At 42.5% G+C, this 27,889-nt stretch overlaps 3 protein-coding genes across 3 annotated transcripts in view; 1 reads left to right on the forward strand and 2 right to left on the reverse strand.

The window, feature by feature from the left end:
* LOC139334170 (IgGFc-binding protein) overlaps positions 1–6,541 on the reverse strand; it is a 33,670-nt gene extending 27,129 nt beyond the window's left edge. The window contains exons 1-9 of the mRNA XM_070966931.1: positions 6,499–6,541; positions 4,243–5,400; positions 3,815–4,149; positions 3,127–3,721; positions 2,427–3,022; positions 1,798–2,344; positions 1,157–1,707; positions 537–1,089; positions 162–358 (exon numbers count right to left, since the gene is read on the reverse strand). Of these exons, the coding sequence (XP_070823032.1) occupies positions 162–358; positions 537–1,089; positions 1,157–1,707; positions 1,798–2,344; positions 2,427–3,022; positions 3,127–3,721; positions 3,815–4,149; positions 4,243–5,400; positions 6,499–6,541 (4,575 nt within the window). The remainder of the gene's footprint in view (positions 1–161; positions 359–536; positions 1,090–1,156; positions 1,708–1,797; positions 2,345–2,426; positions 3,023–3,126; positions 3,722–3,814; positions 4,150–4,242; positions 5,401–6,498) is intronic.
* A 521-nt stretch (positions 6,542–7,062) lies between these two features.
* Positions 7,063–17,134, forward strand: LOC139334345 (uncharacterized). The gene is made up of 8 exons (XM_070967167.1): positions 7,063–7,204; positions 11,133–11,193; positions 11,696–11,731; positions 12,529–12,564; positions 13,801–13,875; positions 14,018–14,086; positions 14,293–14,335; positions 15,618–17,134. Exons 2-8 carry the CDS (start codon positions 11,142–11,144, stop codon positions 15,658–15,660), a joined length of 354 nt encoding a protein of 117 aa, XP_070823268.1. The 5' UTR covers positions 7,063–7,204; positions 11,133–11,141; the 3' UTR covers positions 15,661–17,134.
* A 1,739-nt stretch (positions 17,135–18,873) lies between these two features.
* On the reverse strand, positions 18,874–25,361 carry fxyd5 (FXYD domain containing ion transport regulator 5). The gene is made up of 10 exons (XM_070966447.1): positions 25,128–25,361; positions 23,206–23,251; positions 21,747–21,839; positions 21,319–21,462; positions 21,187–21,237; positions 20,495–20,572; positions 20,057–20,086; positions 19,893–19,967; positions 19,742–19,787; positions 18,874–19,275 (listed from the first exon to the last, which is right to left on the reverse strand). The coding sequence occupies exons 1-10, from the start codon at positions 25,182–25,184 to the stop codon at positions 19,251–19,253; spliced, it is 645 nt and encodes a 214-aa protein (XP_070822548.1). The 5' UTR covers positions 25,185–25,361; the 3' UTR covers positions 18,874–19,250.
* Positions 25,362–27,889: the final 2,528 nt, after the last annotated feature.

Below are 27,889 nucleotides of genomic sequence, written 5' to 3' on the forward strand. Positions count from 1 at the left end.
ATCAGAAGTCACACTGACCTGCAATTTTCAGGTCTGATCACATGTGACAAATACAGTTTAAACACATTAAGGAAAAAAAAAAACAACAACAACACATTGCTGTGACAGAGGGATAATGTTTATGATAGCTTGTATAACCTAAATAATATGTAGCTTCTCACCTCATAGTAGTGCCCATGGTAGAAGCAACCACATTTCTCAGCTTTGACACAGCCATTTCCACTCTGCATGTGTCCAGAGTCACACTGACATCCCTCATAACAGGCCCATGGGCAGGGGATATCGAATAAAATGCCACAGGACTCAGGGCATGCACTGACGCATATATTGTAGTGAGAGTTTTCAGGGCATGAGAGCGCTGTGGGAGGGAAGGAAAAAAAAAAATTGTTCATATACTGTACAGAGTCCAGCGAGCCTTACATCAATCCGGAAATTTCATTGTATAGCGCTTGCCAGAGTTCTATGGGTACAACAGAAGCATGTAAGTTGACTGGTATGAAGCAACATGTGCAATAGTCAATATTAATAATACTCACGGCACTTCTCACCCCTCCATGGTTTGACTTTAGCTCCTGCCTCCTGGCATGCAAAAGTATATTCTCTCAAACTACTGCAAAACAAGGCTTCATTCCCATTAGACATACATAAGTCATTCACACAGTTCTGAAAGAAGGGCTCTGGGTCCACTGTGGAGTGGCAGCCACTAAATGATCCTGCAGGAGCAAGCAGCATGCCACAGAGGTCAGCAGATGCAAATTCTGCTGCCATGGTAGAGTTGCACACTGAACAGGAATCACACTCTTGTGAGCAGTTCGTTCCAGGTGGTGAACGTGACCAGGAAGATGGTAAGCTGGAAATGTCACTCACGAGGCTGCCAATTGGGCTGCGCTCCTCATCAGTACCAACAGCGCCGATGCTTCCACACAAGCCACACATTTTTCTGTTGGAGGCAGGAATTTCTATTTCTATCAGGTTAGCCCCATAAGTGACAACAACTCCAGTTTCTATAACAACACGAGTCAGCAAGCCAGAATGAAGTACTGCTATGTGATCCAGCTGGACAGGAAGACCCCACAAGACACCATCAATCTGGAAAATTAAAAATGTTTAGTTACAATTAAGGCACACTAAACAGTTTGTGTTTGTGACTGCTTACCTTTATTTTGCCTAAATGATCCATCTCCAAAGACATGTTCACACCATGGACCCTGAGGTATAGCTGTCCATTCTGGATAATAACAGTGGGGTCAGACTCTTTCTCATCACAAATCTGGGATAGAACATAACGGCAGGTACCCATATTAAAGTCAAAGCGATGTCCATCATAGCTCCTGATGTGTCTGCCACCCATGACTGTGCATTTAACTGATTGTGATGCATGGCATGCCCTGTGGCCATCTTGGATGGCACATTTTGTTCCGGTTGGACACGTGTGGTTCGTACACTGCACTCTGTTGTGGCCCACGCAGACACAGTGCAGCTGACAGTGCTCATCAGGGTAGAAGTTGTCATGGATTTCATGGTAAACACCACTGTCAGTGCAGCCACACTCAGAATTTGGTACACATACATCACCACTGTGGAAAAACCCAGGTTTGCAGAAGCAGCCCTCTTTGCATTTCACTGCTAGAGGACTTTGGTTTTCTACACAGTCAGAAAGGTGACTGGAGCACAGGCGATATTCACTGTTGGGTGGGCAGGAGAGATCTAAGAGGGAGAGAGTGAACTATTTTTGTGCAAAATATTCCTATTCTGTTCACATTCAAAATAAAAATATATTTTACAACAATTACTTACCACAAAAGTTGGAGGTCCTCCATTCATCCACTATAGCTCCCATTTCTTGACATACAGCAACATAGCTGGACAGAATAACACACAAGGTAGTCTGGTTACTGTAACAGAGGTCATGAACACAGTTCTCATAAAAATCTTGTGGCTCTAGAGTTTCGTGGCAGCTCTGGAATGCTCCTTCTGTATCCAGCAGCCGTCCACAGAAATCCTTTCCCTGATAAAGAGCTATATCTTGTGAACTGCAACCTGAGGTGTTCATAGGCACATCCACACATTCATGTTCACTTCTGATTTGCCAGTATCTAATGGCCTGAGAGATATCAGATTCATCATCAGGCATTAGATCATCTTCTGGATTCCCATTGAAGTTGCCACACAGGCCACAGAGATTACCAGAGAAGATCCTTGGCATTTGAACAGTCAGGACATCAGTGCGGTGTGTAACAATGACACCAAAATCAGTCTCTATACACTTTGAGAGTCCAGTCATGTAGAGCTTTACTTTTCCTCGGCTCAACACAGATGGGAGACGCATTAGCAGACCATTTACCTGAAACGAATTAAGTGATGTTAACACTGCAAGTGGAGAAAAAGGTTTGTTAATATATACTATAGTAAATAAATGAGCGTACCATGACCCTGTCACTCCAGTCATTTGATATCTCAATGGAATAACCAGAGACCACCATTTTAACATGCCGAAAGGAAGCGTTTGTAGCATCCCTTATTTGGGTCTGGACTTCGACGCTAAAGTCCTCCAGGTCACCCCAGGTGGGACAGTGAGAAGTGAGTAGATAAGTACAGTTGCCATGGACGTCAAAGTTACGCCCATCAAAGGTGGTATAATGAGGATCTCCTTTGGCTATGCACAACCCGGGCCCATCCATGTGACAGCCCAAGACTCCATTCAGAACCTTGCACACTTTACCATGCGGGCAATGAGACTGAGCACACATCACCATCTTGGAGCTAGGCTGGCACACACATTTCTCCCGGCACTGGTTGCCGATCCAGAAGTTCTCCTTGGGGAGATAGTAAGAACCATGGTGAAGGCACCCGCATTTGCTAAGTGGCACACACTTCCCACCACTCCGCAGATATCCTCGGTTGCATTGACATGATTCCACACAGGGCAGGGTGCAATTACGATGGGCCTCTGGGTTACTGCAGGTAGCTGGGCAAGCAGAACCACAGATCTCGTAATGGCTGTTCATAGGACATGTCATATCTGTGAAAGAAACAACATATTCTTGACATTTTTGCAGCAAACCATGTTATCAGTTAAATAACCCCCCCCCCCCCCCCCAAAAAAAAAAAAAAAGTAAAACTGACAGCATTTGCTGATGGTTCTCCAGTTTTGCACTCTGGCCCCGAGCCTCTGGCAAATGTTGGCATAGGCCATCAGGATCTTGCACACAGAAGACGCAGCTTCACTGGCACACAGGTTGTTCACACAACTACGAACAAATGGCTCAGGATCAATATACGAGTGACAATCGGCAAAAGGTCCACCACTCCTCTGCAGCAGAGTGCAACCAATCATGAAGGAGTTTCCTTTAACCCCTGGAAAAGATTTGGTTTGGCTTTGAGTGCACATTGGACATGAGACACGGCCACCACCGCAATCCTCAATACAGGAGCCTGCATCGCTGCTCACCACCCATGGGAGGGTAAAATCAACAGTCTGGGTCTCATCAGTGCTATTAGAGGCAGTTATGCCATCTGAGGAGCTGTGATTAGCATTTCCACACAAACCGCACAGGACTCCATAAAGCTCTGGGCCAGCTTCAACTTGGAGATGGTGCTTCCAGTCATACTGCAGAGCCAGGCCGAAGGCAGTGTCTAAGATGACGCTGGAGCCACTTGGATAAAAGTTCAGGGACCCATTTCCCAGGGTGAGGGGCAGGTTCCTCTTCTGTCCATTAATCTATGAGTTTAAATGCAAGAATAGATAATGTACATGAAAGCTTAACAGGTACAAGAAGTGTATGCGTAATTTAAATAAATTCAGTACACTCACCCTAATGTGATTTTTGTCATCTTTGACTATGGAGATATTAAAGCCCTGGATGCTAATCTGCACCATGTGGATGGTCGAGATGGTGGCACTGTTTAAATATGCCCTGGCTATATTAACCTGCAGTGGAACAGAAGCATTTAAGCCTGGACAGGTGGTTTGAACTAAAGTGTAGTTACAGTTTCCCTGTAGGACAAAATCTCTTCCATCAAAGGTGCGGTAATAAGAGTCACCCCATGCAGAGCATATTTTAGTTTTCAAAGAACAGATTGGTTTTCCATCTTTGATCGAGCACTTCCGTTTGCGACCACAGTGTAACTCTTCACAAGTAGCTGCAGCTGAAACGGAGAGAGGTACACATGCAAATGTTAGAACAGTCAAAAATTGCTCAAAATGTAATGAAAAGTCATTCAAAAAGCTTCAGTGCATACTTTTCTCACACACTGCTGGATATAGTTGTTTGTTCATGGTACTCAGATAGTGTGCCACATCTGTGTCTGTGTGAGGAGAACTGGGCGCTGCATTATCAGGCAGCTGAGCAAAGCTGGACTTCTCTGAGAATATAACACCACCAGACTTAAAATCTTCCATCTGAGTGCTGTTGTTTTGCTGCTCAGTCATATCACCTGAATCAAACAAAGGTACAATCTGACAGATATCATCAACAGATGGCAGCACCATTAGAGCTGAATGACTCTGTGCATTGTCATGACTGAAATAAACAAGTTGGAGAGGGCTGTCACTAGTAATGTGGATTTTATCTAAGGTTACAACTGGGATGACCGTCATAACGCCACCAACAAGAGAGACATTCATTCGCCTGGTGCTGGTGGTGACGTCTATGTCAGAGTTGATAGTAACCATTGCCAACAGGAAACTGGAACTCATTCCTGTGTTTATCAAGGGAGGGATAATGTAATCCAAACTCCAGTAAGAGACTGGTTTCAGTTCAGCAAACCCATACAGGCAATTGCCAGGTGTGTGTTTAAAGCAGGTAAAACCAACCACGACACCTACAGCTTCTTGGGAGTTTAACTCTGAACCAGAGAGGCTGAAGTTGCTCTGGAGGTAAACACTCTGCAGCACCCCTATATGCAAGCTAAGGACACTACCCTTTCGGTACATATTGCCATTAAAGTGCACGTCCCCTGAGAGGAAGATATCCACTGATGTCTCATGGTCTGAGGTCATGATCAACATTTGGCTGACAGCAGTCTGGTTGGGGAAGTGAGGAGTAATGGGATAGTAGTGGGTCCCCCAGGAGGATACATCATGAAGGAGGCTGTGGTCACAACCAGTGTGGGTACAGAGCGAGGCAAGGACAGTAACAGGCCATATAGACTTCACACTGAGGAGGTGGGAGGAATGATCGTTGGCCATTCCCACAGACGGTGGCAGGTGAATCGTCTTGGACTGGCTAGCAGAGAGGAAGATGTGTTGAGCGAAGCTGCTTTCTAGAACTTTCACAGTGACTGAGGTCCATACGCCAGTGGCTGTGATGGTTACTTGATGGCTAACATTTGCTGTTGGGTCATTATGAGGGGGAAACATCATCAGAAACCTCCTACCAGGCCTGGCTCCAGACAGGCCTGCAGAGGAAAATATAAAATTGAGTTACATGTGCTATTCAATATAAAACATTTCAATATACTCCCACTTCACAACTGCAGCTAGAGTGAACAATAACATGATTTTCAAAGATGGACTACTCTGACGGCAGTTGATCATTTCAAGACCATAAGTGACATGCTTGCACTAAAGTGCTTACATCTATTCACTGTGAGCATTGAGCAAGTTTCCAAATGAGCACAGCAAACCTTACTTGTGTAACAGAGATACGACTGGTGGTGTCAGATTTCAACAAGCTCAGCAGCCAATGAAGAGCGTAGTACCTACTTCCTGTCTGAGTACACCTGTGTTAAGGTCCACCCTCACCCTGGCAGTTTCCATGATAACAAGGATCTTGACGTGGGAGCAACAACACGACAGCAGTGTATAGAGACAACTCCGAACAACAGCTCATTCAAATGTAAGTTCAACTTTCAGCCAATACTCTAAATGTGTATGAGGTTACTTGCATAAAACTGCTGTTTTAAAGGAAGTTTACTTTTAGCATAAGTTTAGCATGTTGCATGGATTGGCATTGCACATGGTAGCAAAAGTGAATATGAAACAAAAACAAAGGAATAATAGATTTTTAGCTCATAACAAAAGCATTGCAGCAAAAGAAGGGAGGTTGGGGTCAAAGTGATTATTGGTGTAGAGTGATTAATTGTACATACAATGATGCCTTCTAATCACATCCCAATGCAGAGAAAAGACAACTAAAGATTTCTCAACAAACCAGTAACTGACCACAATTCTCTTCAACAGTGCACAGATTAGTATCTCTGCAGGTTGGGACATAACCACACCCCATTCATCAGTCAAAACTAGACAAACAGAACTTCTTAAGGTACACAGCAGAACTGTTGAGACTTGAGTGTTGCAGGTGAAAGAGGACTGACCTAATTCAAGTGTGCTGCAAATATTCGGTGTGGGGGTGAAGGTAAAAATGGACAGAGCTGAGCGTAGCACGGACTGAACACCTTGTCAGGTTATACTGTGATGCTGGCACACATGACCTTTGAATCTAGGTTAATTGCAGCTCAACATATAAAATAAATTAATAAATAAACGCCACTCACCAAGTCCCAAGAGGCACAAGTGGAGCAGCAGAACAAACTGCATTACTGCGCTGCAGCAAGAAAACTTGCAAGAATGGAACAACTATTCTCTTTGCCCTGTAACTGGTAGATTTGAGAATATGCATGCCTGGGAAGCAGCCAGCAGTCGAAACCTTGTGATGAGCTGCAGACACGCTGCCAGAAGAGAATGAAATATATAAAGATGGCCGGTTCGCGCACCTGTGCTGGATGACAGGTATGATCGTGCCAATCTGCACGGGCGGACGTCATCATTTGTCGACTGATTTAGGCTGCAACTACCAGGTGTGCTGCATCATCATTATCAGATGAAGACAGAAACAAAATAAAAACACATATAAATAAAAAAATAATAATTATCATTACTCAGCTTTACCGGAAACTGTGACAAATGACCTTATTTCCCCACATATCGCTGCTTTGTATGATAATTCACGCCCCAAACTACTGCACTGTCTTGACATCAGTTTTCAGAAAACTGCTGTGATAGCTCTTCTGATCAGACGTACAGAGGGTATTTTCCCAGTCAGCAAAAACTTGAGCGAGAAGCAAGGGGCAGCTCAGCGCAAATGAGGTGGCTGTGAATCCCCTTGCAGCTGCGAATAAAGTCGCCCTGAATGTTCGCAGACTGCTTCTTCCTGTTAACACGTCGGCTCGGCTGCGGACCGCCGCGAACGCTCCAGCTGCGGTGAGTGCGTCAAGTTTCAGAGCAGAGGCGAAAAAAGGATAAGATTTCTAAACTTTTATGTACTCTAACGGAGCAGCACAGGTTGCAATAGAGCTGTCTTACTCCCGTAGAGGTAGGTTGTCAGTTTAAATGCTGTCAGGCTTTGGCTGTAATGTGCTCATACACAAATAATGTAATTCTTAAGAGCATGAGCTCTCACGACTCAGTGCGACAATAACTTGTTTCCATCCTTTCAAACGACTTCTTCCTGAAGGAAACAGGCTACAGAAGGTGAGGATGTTAAATGATTTAAAATACTTGACTTGTCACACTGCAGCACACCTAATCACACTTCCTGTGTAATGCGGTTGTGATGCCGTTCACCGTCTGCTCTGAGAGCCTTATAATAACCCGTATATTAGCCTGCAAACAAATAACAGTGTTTTTTTTAGTTGCTGTTGTTAATCACGCTGCTTGCACAGGGAGTGTCAGAGGTGAAGCAGGGGGCACCAAATCTTTGTTGAACCCTCTCCATCGTCTTTTTTTTAAACACATTGTGCTGCTTGTGTTTTTGGATGAGGCCGCCTTTCAGATGGCCTGGACTGTGAAAGCCCTCAGTGTGCCTGGGATGGGTCTTGTGATAGTGTTGTTAACAAAACAAAGAACTTGTCTCCATCTGATTAAAAAAAAGAGAAAACAACCAAAACCTGAGGTGTACGTGCCCAGAATCCTGTATGTCCCAAAGCTCTTTGTTGCTGTTTTGGTCACGGAAGAGGGTGAAATGCCAACATCTGGTCATTCATTCTTGCGGGTGTTCACAGGTTTTATGGTCACAAACACACATGGAGAGAGAGAGAGAGAGAGAGAGAGAGAGAGAGAGAGAGAGAGAGAGAGAGAGAGAGAGAGAGAGAGAGAGAGAGAGAGGCAAATACAGGATATGTGTCTCCAAGACTGCTGTCATATTAAGACACACTCTCATATCCTTTTCATTGTTTTACTGTTGGCCTTGTTGGCCTGATGCTCAACAAGTCACCCACAATCCTCTTGTACTGGAAATAACCGCTTAGCTGTCAGACTCGCGTACCGACGGAGGATCAGTCACTGGTTTGCATGACACCAGCTGAGGTAATTTTGCCCTCTTTTATTTTTATTTCATGATGAGTTTCCTCGTCGCTTCATCTGTGGTCTGGTGGCATAGCAGGGTGTTATGTTAAAGGAAGAAAGGAATCTGCATCAGCCTCAACCTAAACAGCTCCTGTTGAGGTGGCAGAGTTGAGTAAACATTTCAATAAGAATATTTTCTCTCCTCACTGAACCAGAGTAAGCTACCACTTTTATACAATCGAATGGCAATGCATAACAAATGATCTGGGTGCTTTTATTCTTTTTTTTCCCTGCTGTCTCACTCACTCTTTTCCCTCATTGGTGGGCTCATTCGTTTCATAGCAAGCCTGTTTGGGCTTTGACACATCGTCACAATAAACATGAAGTTTTGCTATGCTATCTTCTCTCATCCTACTCTCAGTTTTTCTTACTTTTTGTCTCTGAATGAACTCTCTAGGCCACAGTAACTCCAATATCTTCGCACATTAGTGATCGTTATCGCTGGTGTCAAAGTCGTGTCAGCGATCCACAGTGGTTGAGCGGAGGGTTGTTATCAGTGCGAGCAGATAAGAAAGAGATAGTCTGAGTCTCTCCATGTGATTCTGTTTCTGTACATGGTGTAAACCTCTCTCTCCTTGTGTGTGTGTGTGTGTGTGTGTGTGTTTTGTTGATATAGATTGTACTTGGTGGTTTGGGAGGAGTGGAAAGTGTTCATCATTCAAAATTAAACCTGGTAAACAAGATTTAGGTGTACTGTGGGCTGGTCTGGCCAGACAGGTATGAGATTCAGGGCTAATCCTGTCAGTGGAAAACTCCATTGGGGAAAATTGGGAACAAAAACAAGACACATTCACCCTCCAGCAACAGCTCAGTATATGCCTTTCTCGCAGCACTGCACTCCAGCTGTATGATTAGTAGATTTCTACATTTACCTTCTATGATCTTTGCATCCAGCCAGGAGGCAGCTGGCATGTCTCCTTTATAAGCAAGCCACTGGTTATTATATGTCGCAAATTGGGTCTGGTATTAAAGAGCAAATTCAATCGGCATTCAAATGTACAAGAATATATTACCCAATTTGAAAAATAATACAGGCGTCAGGAGCCATTTTGATACAGAGGCAGTGGACTGGGTTGATAAATATTTCCAAATTGGATCAGCTTATTATTTCACCCAAAGCGACTCTGAAAAGCAAATTGGATACAGAGGGGGATTTTATTTGCAGCTTCTTAGGTTGTTTGCGTTTAGGAGATTTACTGCAGCTATTCAAGAGGCCAGAACAGCCCACACTACGCTCCCTCTCCAATCAGCCTCAGTTGTGTGATTAACATCTTTTTCCAATATAGTCAACAAAAATAGTTTTTAATGCTGTTCTGCTAATTTTGCATGAAGATAATCGTGTTGCGGGCCGGCCTGGACTCGTTCCTGTGCGGCCCTACAGGGTGGACATTTGTCTCGCGTGAAAGTTTGTAGACATCCACTGCCATGGCAGCATTATAGGTGAGATTAGAGCCAGATTCTTGATGCACAGGGCTTTCATAAAGATGTCAAAAACCTTACTGAAACCGGTGTTTACTAGTCTCCTGTCTCCATTCTTAATGCTCATGCCTTTGTCCTTTTTCACTTCCATTCACCAAATATGGTAATTTGAATGTGCCCACCATATGGTGAGCATAATCCACTTCCTTAAATTGTAGTAATGAGTAGGATATGGTGACTGGGCAACTGCTGTGTGGGTGTTTAGTGGTTTGCTGCTGTCCCTCAGAGTCCTGTTTGATAATCTGCACCTTAACAATGCAGGTCATCTCAGTTATTTCCATATAGTCATTAACAATGGAGGAAACAAGGACACAATGGCCATCCTGAACAATGAAGAGGCACCCACAGTATAATATTTGGCACAGAGGTCAATGGCAGAGTTCCCTCTGTGTACAGTATCAAATATTGCACGAGGGACTATTGGTTCCCAAGCCAACCTCAATGGCTAAATCTGACCAGCCAGCCTTCATCCGGGACCTCCACTGGAAGAGAGGTCATTCCTGTGTTTTCCCATTTAAAAATATCACCATTCATATCGTGCTGGATACAGCTGTGGCTTTGTTTCGTGGGCATCTGAACATCTGCGTTTCACATCTATGTGGTGGTGATGGGGAACGGAGGTGCAGTTTGTTTTGGGCCCTGTGCCATGAGGAAGTCGTGAGATTTCTCCTTAAAAACAATACACATTCACACACACACACAGAGCCCATGAAAGTGTATCAGTGTATGATAAAATAAGGTTGATGGATAGGTATCAAGTGAAGTAGAGCTCATGCGTTTTCTTTCCTGATTAGTATGACGAGAATAAAGCTTAGGAGGATACAATTGCCAAACAAACAAAAGATTCATTTGATTCCTTTCTGTTTTTGCCAGTGGAAGTCATTGGACACTTTTTTGTGTTGCTCAACACCTGCCAGAGCACCTGGGCTTTGCATGGAGAGGGGAAAATGTTGAATAGACACTTGTTGCCAGCTGACTCAGAGCAATTTTTCTGCTGAGTGTTATGGGAAAGAAGGTTGTTGCTCGCTGACCCTTTTGCCACCACCAACCTCAGATTACAATCTCCATTTGCATGCGTACTTTCAAACCAGTTAAAACAGTACAAGGACTTGTACTGGAATTTGGAGTTTTCCACTGACTAGCAGTATGTGATCCTGAAACTCAAAGTACCAGACAAGCCCCAATAATAGACAGCGTTGCTGCTTTCCATCACACCCTATCTCTAAACCAAAACACCGAGATTTCACACACATCAATGGCTGAATATTAATAGCAGATATTTTTAACTTTCTTTTTCCCCCTGCAGCATTTGAAGATGATGCGATTTCTGTTCCTGTGTCTGCTGCTGCTGCTGCCAGCTGCTACTGGTATGTTCTCATCTCGGTGACGCTTTCAGGTGATAAACATCTAATCAGGGTCTATGCATCCCTGCGCCGGCATGTTTTCCTCACCTACCTGCGTATATGCACTGTCTGTGCAGATTAATGTATGCACTTACTTTTGAATTAGACAACCACCTAAAATAGAGGGTGCAACAGTGAAGCAAAATGTTTGCACATGTAAGAGTAGCATTAAAGAATAGCATTATAATATTCCCAATGCTGTCCTTTCATCCATAGATAGCAGACAGACCATCAAACTCACTGTAGCCTAAACATTGTTTGTGTTGTACAGTCCATGTAGCAGTCGTCAGAAGCAGGGTACGAATCTGCAGGTCCTTTTATTTATGCTTTACACAGTGTCCCTTTTTTTTAAAACCTGGCTTATAATAAAGCAGAAATACCCCCCCAGCCCCCCAAAAAAACCAACCTGTTTTGTGAGTGTTGTGTATGTATGTGAGTGCGTTCTAACTCTGTACCTTTCTTGCAGCTGTTTCAGAAGAGGTAGAAGGATCAGCTGATGGAGGTAAACAACAGAAAACAAGAACTCTTTGTGAAGCCTTTCAGTCAGCTGGCCACAGTTGTCATGGTGCAAGGTTAACAAGTGAACTGTAACTGGTTCTTGCTTGAGATCAACTTAGGGACACAGTTATGTAGTTAAACCAACAGAAATCACACCCATTAGCCAGGTCATTTGTTTGGAAAGGAATTGGGCCCTTTGCTTGTTCCTACATGTTTCTTGTGCTGTTACGAGTGCGATGAATATTCCATCCCTGTTTTGACTTTGGGTAAGGTTAGTGGGTCCTTTAGATCATGTATGAAGCAATTAACACACATCAAGAATCACAAATGACATGTTTGTCGACACAAACTGGTGAATTTCATGTCAAATACAACAGCTTAAAAACATGGCAGATTCAGCAGCTCGCTGATTCTCAACCGTCTCCACATGTCTACTGACTTTACACAACAGAGCAACATTTCTTACTTCATGGTTTTCCTTCCTGATTTCACGTTTTGTTATGTACTCACAGTTTTGGTCACATGTTTACAGTTTCTTGATGCACGATTTAGTTTACTGTGTACAATATTGATTCTTGCTTGTGTATATTTATATATATTTTCCTCTCAGACCTTTGGTCCTAAACTGACTTCATAAAACATTTAATCAATAGTGTTGCTAAAGGATTAGAGATGTTGTCTATATCTTGACTATTGTACAGTAGAGGGACTTACACTGTTACCATTTAAAAGTGTTCACACAGAGACGCATTGAATTTCTGTACTGGCTTGACAAGCATGTGATTTCTTCTTATTTCACAGGTGTGGATGATGAGGATTTACACGAGGAAGAAATATGTGAGTTTATTAGATCAGTTCCCAGAAGTGGATTGGAGGGCAGTAGGATTTTCTATTTTTTTCATACATCTCTCCCACAAATACTGTCAAGGCAGCCGTGCAGAGGAGAGTATGTGCAGGTTATGGCCTCTGTAATTATTGTCAGTAAGTCAGCATTGTGTGTAGGGCGCTGTAGGCCAGTGAGAAGTGTGAAGGGCTGTGGCCCCTTTTGGCTTTCCCTCCTCCCAACTATTAAGGCCTGAATGGAATCAATTAGCTCCCTGGAGTGGCCCCGCGGATTCTGCCGAAAGGCCAATGAACATGTCGACATCTCCACCATCCTGCCGGTCAGCTAATCAACATTGGCATTCTCATTCTCTCCCCACGCCGCTCTCCGTCACTCCTCATCTTCGCTTTGATGGACATTTGATAGAATTACAGATCTGTTTAGAACAGGGCCACAGCCAGTCGGCTCTTTCTGCAAAGAGCTGCACTTCTTCTGAAGCCTCAGCACTCTCCCTCTCAGTAGACGCAAGCTCATACACATGTACTTAATACCATGTTTTTTTTTTCTTTTTCACTTTCCCCAAGTACATTTTGAATAACTCAAGCAACACACTTGTCAAAATGATTACCTGCATGACTGAAAGAAAACTGGTGGGAAATATGCTTTTTCACTTGCTGAGAGTTAGATGGAAAGATTGATACCATTCTCATGTCTGTATGGTAAACATGAAGCAACAGTCAGTAGCCGGTTAGCTCGCTTTAACAGCTTGCCCGTTTAACAAAAAAAACAAGTTGTGTATGTGATGTGGTGTAACAGTGCTGGGCCTTTCTTGGCACAAATAAACACGTTGGTTGAGGTGTTGGTTGGCAGCTTTTGTTACCTTTGTGCAGAGCCAGGCTAGCTGTCATCCTCTGTTTCCAGTCTTTATGCTAAGCTAAGCGAGGCTGCTGGCTGTCGCTTCATATTGAATTTACCATGCAAACATGAGAGTGGTATCGATCTTCTCATCTTACCCTCGGCAAAACAGCAGATAATCATGTTTCCCAACTTGCATAACTATTCCTTTAATGGCTCCAGTCCTCTGCTGAAAACCTCAAACATTTGTTGAGGCATGAATTGCAGTGTCTGTTCATCAGACTTTTGAAGTACTGCGATACAGAAGCTGTTTGGGGGCTTGAAATTCACTACAGCACGCCTGAAATCAGCCTAACTGGTCTTAACAGTTCTCTTGTTCTTGTTGCCACTTTTAGTGATCCCAGATGTTCGTGGCAGCCTTGCCTCTGGCTCACTTGTAGATAAGACTACAGGTGCAGACAAAACGTCAGGTGAGAGAAGTATTTTGATTAATTAGCAATATACAGTAAATGTATTAAAATGTTAACATACATCTCAACAAGTTTAAAGGATTCATAACATCATACACTGGTATCTCTGCTTGTTTAATCCTTTTTATGCTTTCTTTTCTAGATCAGTTCACCATGATTGTCATCATTGTAGTTGTGACCGCGTTGACTCTCTCGGTCGCAGCGATAGTCAGTAAGTACTCTGTGTTTTGTTGTGAAATGTGAACTAGTGCCTGATTTCATCCCACAGTTGACAAATGTACTGCTGTAAAACCTTTCAGTGCCTGGCTGGGATAACTGTAATCCCTTTGTGCCTTGTGAAGCTCTTAGTACCTAAGCAAATATGAACTTTTTGCTTGTGTAGCTGTGACCTTTTTTCCTTTTTTTTTTCTCGTTCAGCCATAATGTTTGTAAGGCGCCACATGCACAGTCGGCAGCAAGGGTAAGGCCAAATTTCTCATCTTTCAATGTTGATATTTGTTAAAGTTTTTTTTTTTCTATAGCTATAGATTTCTGTACTGTATATATCTTTTTGTTGTATTCCAGTTAGATTTCTTATTTTCTATGAACTTCATTTTCACACTGCACAAGAGGAACACATTTGTTTTTTTCCTACGGCCTCTGTACGTGCGGTATCAGTGTCTGACTGAGAAATACATGTTCCACTTAACGCTAAGTCAGCCTGCAGGTGACAGAACCAGTCTGGTGGGTAACAGGCTTTCTGCTGCCTTGCCAATTTGCCTCACTTCATCCAACTCGTCAGCATCAAAACTCGAGAAAAACAGTCAGGTGGCAAAACGCAACCAGCATCCACCCATCTGAGCCCGTCTGGACTTGTACAGCAATTAGTATGACAGCTTGAGGCCACTACTGAACACTCCCCGCCACTCAACCTTTCCATCTTAGCCGTCAAACAATAGCCTTAAGACAGTGCCACTGGTTCTGTATGAGCGACTGGGACAGGACCCAACCTGTTCCAAAGCTTACCTCATGAATTAAGGTCTGAGTCGAGTGTACAGAAAATAAAACAATACTGCGAACACGATCCTGGCGTCATGACAACAATCTGCCAACAGCAATCAGACAGCAGAACAGCCTAAACCAGTTAAACAGAGAAACGCTCTCTCTTCGCTTTTTGCCTTCCTTCCATACAATGCTTATATGACTGCAGAGTCATCAAGTTTCTTTTGCTCGGGGGTGCAGCAATATATGACCTGCAGGTTGGGTCAGAGGGGGTTATTAGAGGGGGCGTTCAAATTAGCCTCCAAGCAGCAGGAGAATCACCATTGTGGAGCAGACACCCAAGACTATCTGCAAGGGTTAAATTCCTCCGCAGGATTACTGGCTGCCTCCTGGGGCTGCAGTCAGGTCTGGCAGTGTTTGGTGCTGACTGATCGCTCTGCTGAAAAGAGGCTTAATCACACAGCAACCTCTGGCTTGTTGGATCAACAGTGCCTTGCCAGGTTTATAAGTCCCACCCGGGGATGAGCTATGTTTTGAGGTGATGCAGTCACCGTGCACCTGTCAGAGCCCTGCAGCATGAGGCAGACGTGCCGTTTCCTGAATTCTGACACACAGGGATGTTTCTTCTGTCTTTCTGTTAACAAACTGCGAAAGAACCTAAAAATATCTTGAAGATGACATACTTTTTGCTTTTGCCCTGTCTCACCCCCTCCTCCCCCCCTGTATTCCCTTCCTGTGGCCTGTCCTCCCTCTCTCCTCAGGATCTACTCCGTGCCGACAGAGCAGGAACAGAAAGGGGTCTAGTTCCTGGTGGAGTCGCAGTCCAATAACACGCAGACAAGAGAGGAGCACCGGGCTGTGTCACCTCCTACTCTTCGACTCAGGACAGTTATACTTCTTTGCACAACAGCTTGCTTCTCACCATTCAGTTCATTGCTCGCTCCTACAAACTCTCATCAATACGTATGCAATATTTTTTGTTTTTTACTCTTGTATATTTTCGTCTGTGTCCCAGCCGTTTCCACTCCACATACACACAGTTTAGCCTGGGACACTTGGAACGCATTCAAACCCTCTAATTGGATTCTATTTGAGGAATCCAAATCAAAGCCAGTGACTGGTTTAGAGCTTCTTTTGTTAAAAGGGATAATTTAGCACAGCCAGAGCACCCCCCCCCCCCTTTTTTTTTTTTGCTACCTGAAACAAGAAATTATTCCCACCAACTAGGCGGTGAAATCTGTATTTGCGTTTGATTTGGTGCATGTGGAACAGACCTGTCTGTGTGAAATGGTCGATGAGTGAGACAAACCCTGCTAATCCACACTAAGCCAGCCCAGTGCTCACTTCATTCTCCCATTCACTTGTCTGACATCTTCTGTTCCTGGCCCATTAGGAATGACAGGAGGCAGTGCAATGGGAAGATAAAAACCTGTTCCCCCTCTTCTCAACCTCAATAAAAAAGAAACAAGTGGAAACAGCCAGAGTGAACATCTTCTTGCAAGGCAGCAAATTAATCGACCGCCATGAGTGATGATGTTTTCTTTTCCCCCTCTCTTTTTCGTTTTGAAAGGCTTTCACTTTAGCCTTGCAGATTGTAAATAGCTCTCTGAATGCTGTAGAGAGTTAGATTAATGCCTCACACGCTGGCAGAGAGGGGCTGGGTGTGAGGGAGGGATAGAATCTCACGAATCAAATAAAGTGTTGGGGATGATTGGGAACATACCAACAATGGCTTTGTTTCATTCATATGGTGCATGATGGCTTCTCGGTTTTCATTTAAATGGAAATCAATCATGCCCCGTGAAAGAAAGCTTCCTGTCAAAGAACCAAGGGCACTGGTTGCCTTATTTGTTCTAACACAGAGCTGAGAACTTTCTGCGGCAAAGGTTGAAGGGGAAGGGGACATGCTCCCGGTCGACACGACAGTGTTTCATTTGTGGCTTCATGAGGAGCATTTATAATGGAGTCAGCAGAACCGGGAAGGGCTACATGGGGTTAAACACTGCATTTGTCAAAGCAGGATCTCACTTTGCTCTTCCACTAAATCTTGCAGCTAATCTCGCTACTGGGGGCAGGGCTTGGCTCCAGTCCAGGCAGGCTTGAGAGCAAAAACAACTGTGCAGTTGTCGCCAGGGTGCACTGTGGCCAGAGGTCTGTGCTGCAGTGTCCTCCTCAAAATGATGCATCCCAGTTTATTTAACACAGACTAATTGGCAGATGTGATTATGTTTTGTGCATTTGTTTGACTGTTTGTATCGGAACACTGTGTATATCATATATATATATATATATATATATATATATATATATATATATATATATATATATATATATATATATATTCTCAAAAGTGTAGCATTGCCCAGTCAGCCTTCAATATCTGTCAGCATTTCAAAGGGAGGACAATTTGACAAAAATTGCAGTACAAAACATTTCAGTTTTTTTTATGTCTTTGTAGTCTACGTATTCACATTTACTGATATTCAAACAAATCGCGATGCCATAACATCAGCAGCAGAGTATTCTCTTTGAATGTTTTTTTCCGAAATGTACAAAGCAAACAGACTTGTGCAAAAGTCCAAAGTGAAATACAGTATTCGGTCCAGCCTGCTCCACGCGTGAGAACAAACTTCTCTATCATTCCCTCCTGTGAAGCCTCCCTGCTGTGACACTACTGATGTAAATGTACTGAAATGCCATTGAGCTTTGCTTTCTCCTCAATGTGACGTCTCGAGTGAAAAGGTTGTGTTTTTTTCTTTTTTTTTTAAACTGGCTGATTGTTTTTCTGTCCAGGCTAAAGTGCAGTAGCGGGCCCCGCGAGACAAACCCGCTGCAGCTTGATGAAGACTGATGCAAAGAGACAAAACACGAGCAATTAAAGAAAACATCTTCATCAATTTGACAACACATGGGCAGCTATTTTTTTTTTTAAAAAAAAAGGTTCAAAGTGAGGAAACACCAAATACAGAAAACATGGCAAAATTCAGTTGTGTCTTTGCAGCATGTTTCTATATTTGGTTGTTTTCTCACTTTGCAGCACTTTGTTGTGAAAATGCTGTGTGTGCTGTCGAATGGAAGATGTTCTCCACTTGTTTTCTCTATTTGCACTTGTTTCCTTAAGCTGCGGCACATTGTGCTCTCTGGGCCATTGTCTGACATTATGCAATTTTTCTATTTTAAATATATAATATATTGTATGTATTTACAAATTTACTGAGCTATGCATTTGCATTGTGTCTTTTGATGGAAAAGATGTTTTTTTTTATATCCTTGTTGATTTTAAAGGGTGACGTCTTCTCTCCGCTGTTCATTCATAACGTGTGTAAAAGTGTTGTGGCGGGTGGGAGTGTGTTATTTGCCAAAGCCTCTTCTATATAAAGTATATATTTGTATTTTAATGTCATTTTGCAGAGGAAAAAAAATGCAATGTGGACTTACTGTTAAATACTTATGTTTCTATGCACTTATGTATCAAGGTTAATCCATTTTGTATGTATTATTTGTGCCAAGGACATTCATAGTGGTCTTGCATCATATCATTAATTAGTACACTGTAATTCAGGAACTCATATCTCACAATAAAACAATTGCAGTAGGGGATTGTGTATCGTGAAATGATTCATCTGCACAGCTGCTGTTGCCTTCATTGTGTTCTGATCGCAATTAGAACAGTGAATACTCCTGTATATTATGTAGGTATGCTGAACTCTGGATTGTGTTGATTTTAACCTTAATTCTGTTATAAAATTTGCTTGGTTTCTCTAAGTTTGTTGTCTGTGTCACTTTGATGCCATATGGATGCAAAGATAATGCGCCAGTGGATCTTGTTTAATCTAGGGCTTTACTCATTTACAAGCATAGAACCACTAAGAGGCTTAGACGCCGCTTACTAAACATCACGTTCATGTTGAAATTGAAAGAGTAAAGAGCGTGCAGGATCTATCAGGAAGAGGAAGTGACCCAGCTTCATTTTTAGATCCTTGCAGAACACAAGTGCTGTGGGAGATTGTCAAATATGAGACATTATGGGTTTATTCTTCATAACATTTAATAAGAATCGTGGCTGTGAGACACTGGCTGTGCTATCAGTTATAAGATACAAAGGTGATTAGAAACCAGCCCGCTTCATGGCTGAAGGTATGATTAAAATATGAGTCACCTCTACATTATTTGCTAAGATAAATAATCCCTTTTTAAGTGCAGTTTTGCCAAGTATTGAATTAACATTTGACAGATTAAGCCTGCGATGGTTCCACTTTTTTCACTTGTCAGCATGATTCTTGTTTTATTAGGCAGCATGCACACACATGCTGCCAGGTGTTGAGTACTTTTCCTCTTGGTGGACTCCCGGTTGGTTTCTTGCAGCTCTAATTTTTCACTATATGCATCTCTCCTCATCCCTGGACCACTCGATACGATCTGGAAAATAAACACAGATCATTTAAAGATTCAATTATATTTATCAAACACAAATATACCACATGAGTGAAATAAAAAAATATGGGTTTTGCAGTTGGTTTGTCACAGTTTCGCCCAACAAATAGCTTAACGATAATCTCTTTGATCTATTAGTCATCACAGAGGTTTTAGTCAGCATTCTGTTGAGCTATCATGTGTCTGAAGTGACTGATTGTTTGCCATATATCATCCAGTATCCTGTCATATCAATTACTTAACTCATTCAACTGCAGTTTGCTTGCAGCACAATGTCAGCACAGCTACCCTTCAAGCACACGGACCCTAATTTACATCACTTTTGTCTGTCGGCTTTCGTCGTCTTAAATTATTCAGCAGTTGCGCTAATCATGCATTCTTCAAACACAGGGCAAATGCAAAATATGAACATTCACTGGAACTGATGAATTAAAAGGCCATAAATACGTACTTAGATGACCTCTTCTGGCACTTGGGCAGCCGGCAAACCCTGCCGCCTACAGTTAGTCATGAGCAAAAGAGGGTGAAGGGCATTTGAGTATAATTACAATGGTTTACGAGAGATTACACAAAACAAAACTGACTTTCGGACTCATACTTACAGCTAATGACCATGATACCTATCGTGAAAAGCACCGCTGCAATGGCCAACCCAGCGTGCCGCAGGGATGTATAATCTGGACATATAAAACACAAATCAAACAGGCAACCAAAGACACAAATGGTAATAACACAAACAAAAAAACAGTCAAATGTAACTTCTCACCATACGTGAAACCTTCGTCCCACTTAGGCTCTATAAGAAGCAAAAGCAGAAAGAAAAGTATTGAATTAAGTTTGACTGTTGAACACAGGAAGCCTCCACTGGAAGAAAAAAGAGAGAGGATCACCGGGGAACAACAGTCAGAGATAGTTTGACAGATCTGCTGGCCCCACTGACATGCTGTTGATGGTGTATCAAAACCACATCTATGGTAAGCCAGCACAGCATGAGGACACAAATATCTTATCTCTTCTTGCATAAGGTACAATCAAGCATTAATCTGTTGGCAAGAGAGGAAGTGAGGTGTTCTCTTCTACCTCTCCGCCATGGGTTTTGTTTGGAAGACAGGGAATTGTGATACTGTCAGTCTGCCATGAGATAATAAAACCGCAGCGCCTGTGGCATTTAAGGTAACTATGGAGTAGTAAAATTTTTAGTTACCCCAGGCAACAGCACCTTGATGGATCCCATTTTTGGTGGTTTTCTTAGTTACGGATGGGGAGGGTGTCACAGTGGATGCTAAAAAAAATAGACAGTAAAAACATTAGTTTCTGTGACTTTTAAAAAAAAATAAAAATCTGGATCCCTCTGTATTTAATATTCATAAAGTCTTATATGTATAAGACACAGGTTTAAAATGCAAAAGCATAATTTCTTATAGGGGAACATTTTTTCTGGGGCATACTGACTCCTTATCTTTGCCATACGAGTCCACACATAATTACTTCTCATAAAATTCCAGGTGCATTCCTATGTTTAACTCCATTTTTAATTGAATTTCTGAATATTTCAGTGGAATGACTCTCAGAGGAAATTCAGGCTGACACTTTTTAAAGCTCTCTCTGTCAGTCTCACTCTAGTTCTCTCTCTTTCCCCGCTGCTGTAAAATGCCGCAGAAATACTCTCTCTGTATATCTCAACAAGGACGGGGAGTTTAACATTTTCTAATTACCCCATAATTAGTTTTAAAGCTTTCTGCATTCTTGATGAGAATGTCTACTGTAAGCCTTTGCTGCTGGTGTGAAGGCATGCTGTAGCGTGGTCGAGTGCTCGTGGCGTCTGTGCCAGCCAAACTCAATGGCTCCACCAACTGGGTGTTCATATGTGATGGAGGGGGGGCTGAAGATTGTTACCTGGAGAGGATGTCAGCTTCGTTTGTGGTTTTGTTGTTTCTTCACTGGGACCTACAGGGACAGAAACCTAAAAATCACACCAGGTTGAACTGAAATTATGAGTGTTACAGCATTAAGAACGTGCCAGACTACCTGTTGAAGACTTCCCATGTGATGTAACAGTGCTGACAGTGACTGCGTTGATGGTGCTAATGTTCTGGCTTGTGGTTTGTTCACCACGGGAAGTTTCCGGGGAGTCATCAGCATCTCTGGTGACTCTGCCTCCCACTCGTCTTCCTGTTACACCAAGAAAACAACTGAACTAGATGAGATGGAATGATTTCTGACCTTTTGTCATTACATAGATAGATAGATAGATAGATAGATAGATAGATAGATAGATAGATAGATAGATAGATAGATAGATAGATAGATAGATAGATAGATAGATAGATAGATTTTTAGTGTAGAATACTGTCCTAACATTGAAGATTATGCATTGTAACTGTAAAAAATTAAGCAGCCTGGAGACTGAAAAGGCTGCAAAGTGGCATTTCTCAGAATAACCACGAGTAGCATACCAGTGGGAGTCGGAGCAGTTGCTGTTGAGTTTGCCATATTGCTGCTTTCAGAGTCAGTTTGATCTCTGGGTGTGGGAGTCTGAGCCCTTGACACTGCGGGCGGGGGGAAGAAAAGGACACATTTTAATCACCAAAAACACAAGTCAGATGAAGCCTCATAGCCAGGCCTCCGTACAGTTTACAGGAAGAACAAAGAGCAGCGTTGTTTATCCCAGTCACTCTCTCAAACAATGCTGTGATGTATTCCTGGCAGAGGCCAGACTTTGAGAATGTGTCTGACCATGCAGAGGAGAGAGGCCTGCAGATGCATGGAGAGTATGTCACAGTAATAGTCCTGTGAGTGGGGCAGTGCGGCACAGTTACAAAGAAGTAGCTCTTATAAAACCTCTGGCTACAACAGAGCTGGATTGTTGTGCGTGGCTGCAGGACAGTGAGGCCGTTGTCTGTTTACTCACTCAGCACCTTCCAATTAGTGCTGAAGCACTGCAGAAACCTCCACTTTCTTGGGCTAATGCTGTGATTCCTGCTACTTAAATGAACCCATATGAACAGACTTGACCAGTGATTTCTGACACAAGTTCTGATGTGTCAGATATATTGTGAGTGGATGAAAACCTTTATTTTGTATTACAGCTAAATGATCATAGCTTGAGCTGCAAGATGTTGGTCTCGCCTGGACAAAGATAAATTTAAACCCACATCATGACGTATACTCACTGTTCTTAACTGTTTCAATGATCAAATGGATGAATCAAAGCATCGTACTCTTAAATATTTGCAGCAAGTCGGTATATAAATTCATCAGCATTTAAAGGGGAAGTCCAACTCCTCCACATGGGTTTACTCATAACAAGGAGTGCTACTCTCTGTAGGAGCTTTGTTCTGACTCTGATGATGTCAGGCATGTGGGCATTCACCAGGCAGGTAGGAGACAACAAAGAAAAAAAAAAAGATCAAATATCTTGGCCTTCTAAATCTTTATCTCAAAAGTTTCTCAATTTTATGGAGGTGACATATGCTATGGTTGCTAATTCCAAAGCTGCAGCTTAAAGTGACAAATACTTTGGAAAGAAGAAGTAACACAGTCTTCCTCTTACACACGATACAAACTCATAAACAATAAAACACAGCCTTACTCAGTTCAACACACTCAGGGGGTTTGCTGACACACTCTCACTCGGTCTGGTATGACCAGTAACTCATGGAGGCTGTTACCTAACGTTAGATAGATATTGCTGTGTAAGTGAGATTTGTGAGTCCCTTGCTGACTTTATGAGTCTTTGCTACTGTGAAGCTGCACTTGTGCATTTACATTTTAGCATACCATTATCCTGTTATTGTGATTTGTGATCAAAGTGGCTGCTATTCAGCAAAGTTCACATAAAGCCGCTTTTAAGTCAATTCACATGTGATTTCTCTGTGAGCAGATTCAGTGCCAGTGGGAATGTTTCGCACTCACCTTGTAACATGGCAAACAGGAAACAGGTCAAGGAAAGCAAATAAATCTGAAAGAAAAAACATATCATGGGGAGAGGAGGTGAGACCATGCAGCGTAAACCATGCTGTATCCCAGCTAGTGTCTTAATTGCCTTGCGACCTGCGGTTATAAGATTAAAATGACCTCAAGCACTTTATCTTATCTTTATCTGCAAAGTAATTCAGAGGCCCTCAGACATTACAGTGGACTCCATAAATGAAGAAACATCATATAAATGCAGAGACACTGGTGCATCTGTTGCAGAGGACTAGAGCAGATACACAACATGCAAACAAAATGCCTGCTCACTACCACACAAGAAGGCACTGTAAATGCATACAATGTCTCTTTAGCCGCAGTTATGATGTTACAATTGTTCAACCAGGGCGTGAATACAACCCAATCCCAATAAGTTGTAGTTTCTGTTTAAAATGTAAATAAAAACAGAATGCAATGAAATGCAAATAAATTGTGTTTAGTGTGCCTGAGCTCATGTAGTAATATCCTTTACACAATCATGTGTTTGACAAAGTGGCAAACCTCGCTAAGCCTTTCCAGGATGCCCCTTTCATACCCAATCATGATCAGCCATGATCAGCTGTTACCAATCAACCTGTTTACCTGTGGAATGTCCCAAACAGGTGTTTCTGGAGCATTCCACGGCTTTCCCACTCTTTAGTCGCTCCTGTCCCAACTTGTTTGAAACATACTGCTGGCATCAAATTCAGAATAAGCATATATTTACAAAAATCAATGAAGCTGATGAGTTGAAACATTAAATATATTGCATTTGGACTGTTTTCAACCGAATATATGTCAAGAAGGATTAACAAATCATCTCATTCTGTTTTATTTATGTTACATTTTTGGATCAGGGTTGTACAAGGTGAACATAAACTAAATGGTAAATCAATGGATCTGCTTAGATTATTGAAGACGAGAGCATTCGCTCACGAACATTGTGTACAGTGCAAATCTACCAGACAGGAAGTTGGACTGGCTGGGGTTTTGCACTTCATGACCATTTCTCCTTCCTCTTAACACACACAAGCAACATCACCCACACTACGCATGCAGCCTGACAGAAAACAGACTCTAAACTTTACAAGATACACACATCATAACCACAAATTTTTTTTTATCCATTTGTCAAAAATGAGTGATCGAGGCCGAACATTGTGCATGCAGTCCTCCCACACGTGTCTGTGTAAGTTTGTGGCTGTCACCAATTAAAAAAATGCCATTGGAGGATGTGTCAAAACAACTCTTTTTTAACATAATGGAAATCCTGCACTGGTGAGCAGTAGTCTCTGAATCAGTGGAAAAACATGCTCTTTCCTCCCCCTCACAACATATCGCCCCTAGCTTGAAACAAAACACTATAGGAAAACAGAAGTAGGCAAAAACATGTCCGATATTGTAGGATTTTATAGCGATACAAAGAACAACAACTGCCAAGCAGGTACAGCAGAGGCAGGTAGAGTGACAGATGGAAGTCTAGGCCAGCGGCTCGGTTTGAATCCACCCCCAGCAGAAAATGAATCTCGATCTTTGACCTATCCTGGTGGCAGCTTGTCCTCTGGGCTTGGAGCGGTGTGACAGGTGAGCGTCCGTGGCCGTCATGAGCTGTGACAGCTCAGATTAGCAGGTCATGCCAATCTTCATTTCACTCCAGAGCATATGTCAAGATGAGGCCTGCATCCCCTGGGCTGTACAGGCGTCTCTCCCTTCCCCTAGCCTGACCCGCCTGCCCGTTTGTCACATCTAGCACTCTCACTCACTCTCCCGTCTGTCTGTTCATCCGTTTGTCTGTCATCCTCCATCAATCTCCTTTCAGTCCGCTTCACCAAAAACACCCTTCGGCCCTCTGATATTTAGTCATCCATCCAGGCTATTATGCTTACCTTCGTATCCATCCTGTGCGGTGCCCGGGTCCAGAGATTTATCCACAGCCTCATCATCCACGATGCTTTCCTCACATCTGAGAGGCTGATGGGGTAACGGCTAACCAACCACACCCATGTGCTCACTAGCACTACTTCCTCATCCAGTTGTCTGAACTCTGTTTCAGTCTCTCTCTCACCCACTCGTTCTCATGACATGGCCTCCTCCCTGGCTTTTTCACTCTCGCTCTCTCTGGTATGATCTCTGTCTGCAGCTCAGCCATCTCTCAGCATGATGGCTCGTGTTCCCACTTTATTTCTCGATTCCCTGCAGTATACTGTCTTTTATTGTGTTTGCCTGCCTGTCATCCTGTCTGGCTCACCATCTTTCTCCATGTTTATTCAATCTTATCTGTCCATCTGTCCATTGCTGTCTCACAAACAAGAAATGAATGACCCTGTGGTAAGAAAAGGTTGCTGATATAGTTATAGTCACTCGAAATGCAGTACATACTGGTGGAAATGTTATTTATGTGGCTTCCTTTCATTGGTGAAGAGTTGTATCAAACATCCTCCCTTGAACACACTGACATTGAGGATGTTCTAAGATGTGTGGCTCTACAGACCATAATATCCCTTAATTTAAATTCCAACCTTTTCGGCAAGCATCTAAGGAATCAGTTCTGTTTCATGAGTGCATTACAAAAATGTTTCTGTTTTGCTACCGAGCAAACACACCAAACTCCATGACATATGACCACAGACAATTACCAGCTGCATGTTTATCGCACTGAATTCCAGTTCAGCAGTGACATACCCAGCCGATAAAATCCTTGTTTTTTTTCTGATTATTCATAGATTTGCTTCAAGGCTGCAGGATTCATGTGTGTGATTGTGACCCAACAGCAGAGATGCACAAACCTAGAGTGTTACAGCAGACAAAGCCTTCAATTCATCCACACTCCACAGAGTACAAGCTTTGTGCAGAGTGCTTGTGGATCAGACTGTCCTCTGTCACATTTCTATGGTTTCTCTAAAGAAATTGTTCACACTTTATAATAAGCATTCGTAATACAGTTTCAACTGTGATCTTCCTGAGAAAAACCTTTTTCTCCAGTTTCTCCAGAACGTAATGAGTCAAACAACATACCGAATGCACAGACTTGCTTGCAGAACCTGGAGAATAAAAAGCTTGAAGACTTTGTTATTCACTGACTTTGCTGTGTGTGTGTGTGTGTGTGTGTGTGTGTGTGTGTGTGTGTGTGTGTGTGTGTGTGTGTGTGTGTGTGTGTGTGTGTGTGTGTGTGTGTGTGAGGAGCTCAGCCCTGACACAGAGGGCAGTGGTGAAGCTATAGTGTGATAATAACTTACACCAAGAACTACAGAGAGAAGAACCATCAGAGCTCATCAATACTTGCGTCTTTAATAATTCAGCCCTGAGGCCTGTTTGGAACCTATTAACAGCACTGTGTTTATTTAACTAGATTAAAACATATATTTGTTTAAGGACTTAAGTCGTAACGTTGACCCTGACACAACATTTTTCTCTAGCTAACTGCTATGTGTGAGCGGTGGATTCACACAGGACCTGTGTGACAGCTGTGTGGGAAAATCCATAAAATCCCACAAACACTCGTATGATCTGACCAACCGTAGTATAACTGTTAACGACTAAAGGACAGATAATTCTGCTTAAGATGTTTATCTGGAATTAACCAAATGTTTGCATACAAACACAAGAACACAACACAAGTCTGTGTGCGGAAAACAGAACAAACATTTCAAATGAAACGAATCTTTCTTCATTTCAGAAATCTAACACGTGGGCTTCAGATGTAGCCGTGGGCGCTCTGGTGATGAGGGATTGTCATCTTCATCTGCTGCAGCCGTCGTCACCAGCGCAGAGTTCAAACTGACCTGTTCACAAAATGCAGCGTGCACTTTGAGCTTCACTGACAGACGATGGAGGAGTTTACTGTGATTGTGTTGCTCCTGTGATGAACACAGCGTATTTGGTCATCCGCTGACAAATCAATGCTTCAGAGTAACAAGTAATGAGAACTGTCATAGAAATGGAGTCAAAAGTACAATATTTGACTTTTAAATGTTTCCAAAACAGTTAATACTCAAGTACAGATGCTCAAAAAATGTGTACTTAAATACAGAACTCAAGTTAATGTACATCATTTCTGTCCACCCCTGGATTTATGAATGTGAAAATGTTAAACTAAATTGTATTTGTATAGTATCTCATATGAGATGAGGCCACAATTAACTGCTTCTCTTTCCTGTGCCTGTGCTTATTTTTTATCCTGGTGTTTTGAGTGGGAGTTGGTGTGCATTTAAATGAGTAAGATGTAGAGAGGGACGTGTCAGTTCAAATGTGCTTCCATATGAAAAATAATAAATGCATCCAAGTTTAAATGGGACTTGAAATATATTTGCCTTTTGTTGAATATACTGTGTACTTCTGGGGAAAAATAGCAGGAGAGTAATACTTATCTGGATTTGAATTTAGTTTAATAAAGCCTAGACTATCTTAGATAGAGACAATGTAGACTGTAAGTGTGGAGTGTTTTAATAATGATAAAACTCCACTTCTTATTGTTTTACTTGTGATCTCTCCAGGATGTTCGGTTATATAAGCATGTCTGCCTTTCTGTGGTCTAGTCTTATTATGACCATGTAGTAAGGTAGAGCACACACACCATGGCCAGTCATCAAAATCATCTTTTATTAAAGAGGATCACATGCTCTGCTAGTTTCAATATGCTTTCAGATGT

Source organism: Chaetodon trifascialis, chromosome 7, assembly GCF_039877785.1.
Source record: "Chaetodon trifascialis isolate fChaTrf1 chromosome 7, fChaTrf1.hap1, whole genome shotgun sequence".
NCBI classification, from domain to species: domain Eukaryota; kingdom Metazoa; phylum Chordata; class Actinopteri; order Chaetodontiformes; family Chaetodontidae; genus Chaetodon; species Chaetodon trifascialis.

Excerpts from the sequence above, each read along its gene's own strand:
- LOC139334345 (XM_070967167.1), top strand. The coding sequence starts at position 11,142 with ATGATGCGATTTCTGTTCCTGTGTCTGCTGCTGCTGCTGCCAGCTGCT. Across the intron at positions 11,194-11,695 it reads GCTGCTGCCAGCTGCTACTG|CTGTTTCAGAAGAGGTAGAA; the intron begins GTATGTTCTCAT and ends CCTTTCTTGCAG. Across the intron at positions 14,336-15,617 it reads ATGCACAGTCGGCAGCAAGG|GATCTACTCCGTGCCGACAG; the intron begins GTAAGGCCAAAT and ends CTCTCTCCTCAG.
- fxyd5 (XM_070966447.1), bottom strand. The coding sequence starts at position 25,184 with ATGATGAGGCTGTGGATAAATCTCTGGACCCGGGCACCGCACAGGATG. Across the intron at positions 21,238-21,318 it reads ACATGGGAAGTCTTCAACAG|GTCCCAGTGAAGAAACAACA; the intron begins GTAGTCTGGCAC and ends CTGTCCCTGTAG. Across the intron at positions 20,087-20,494 it reads TCAAGGTGCTGTTGCCTGGG|AGCCTAAGTGGGACGAAGGT; the intron begins GTAACTAAAAAT and ends TGCTTCTTATAG.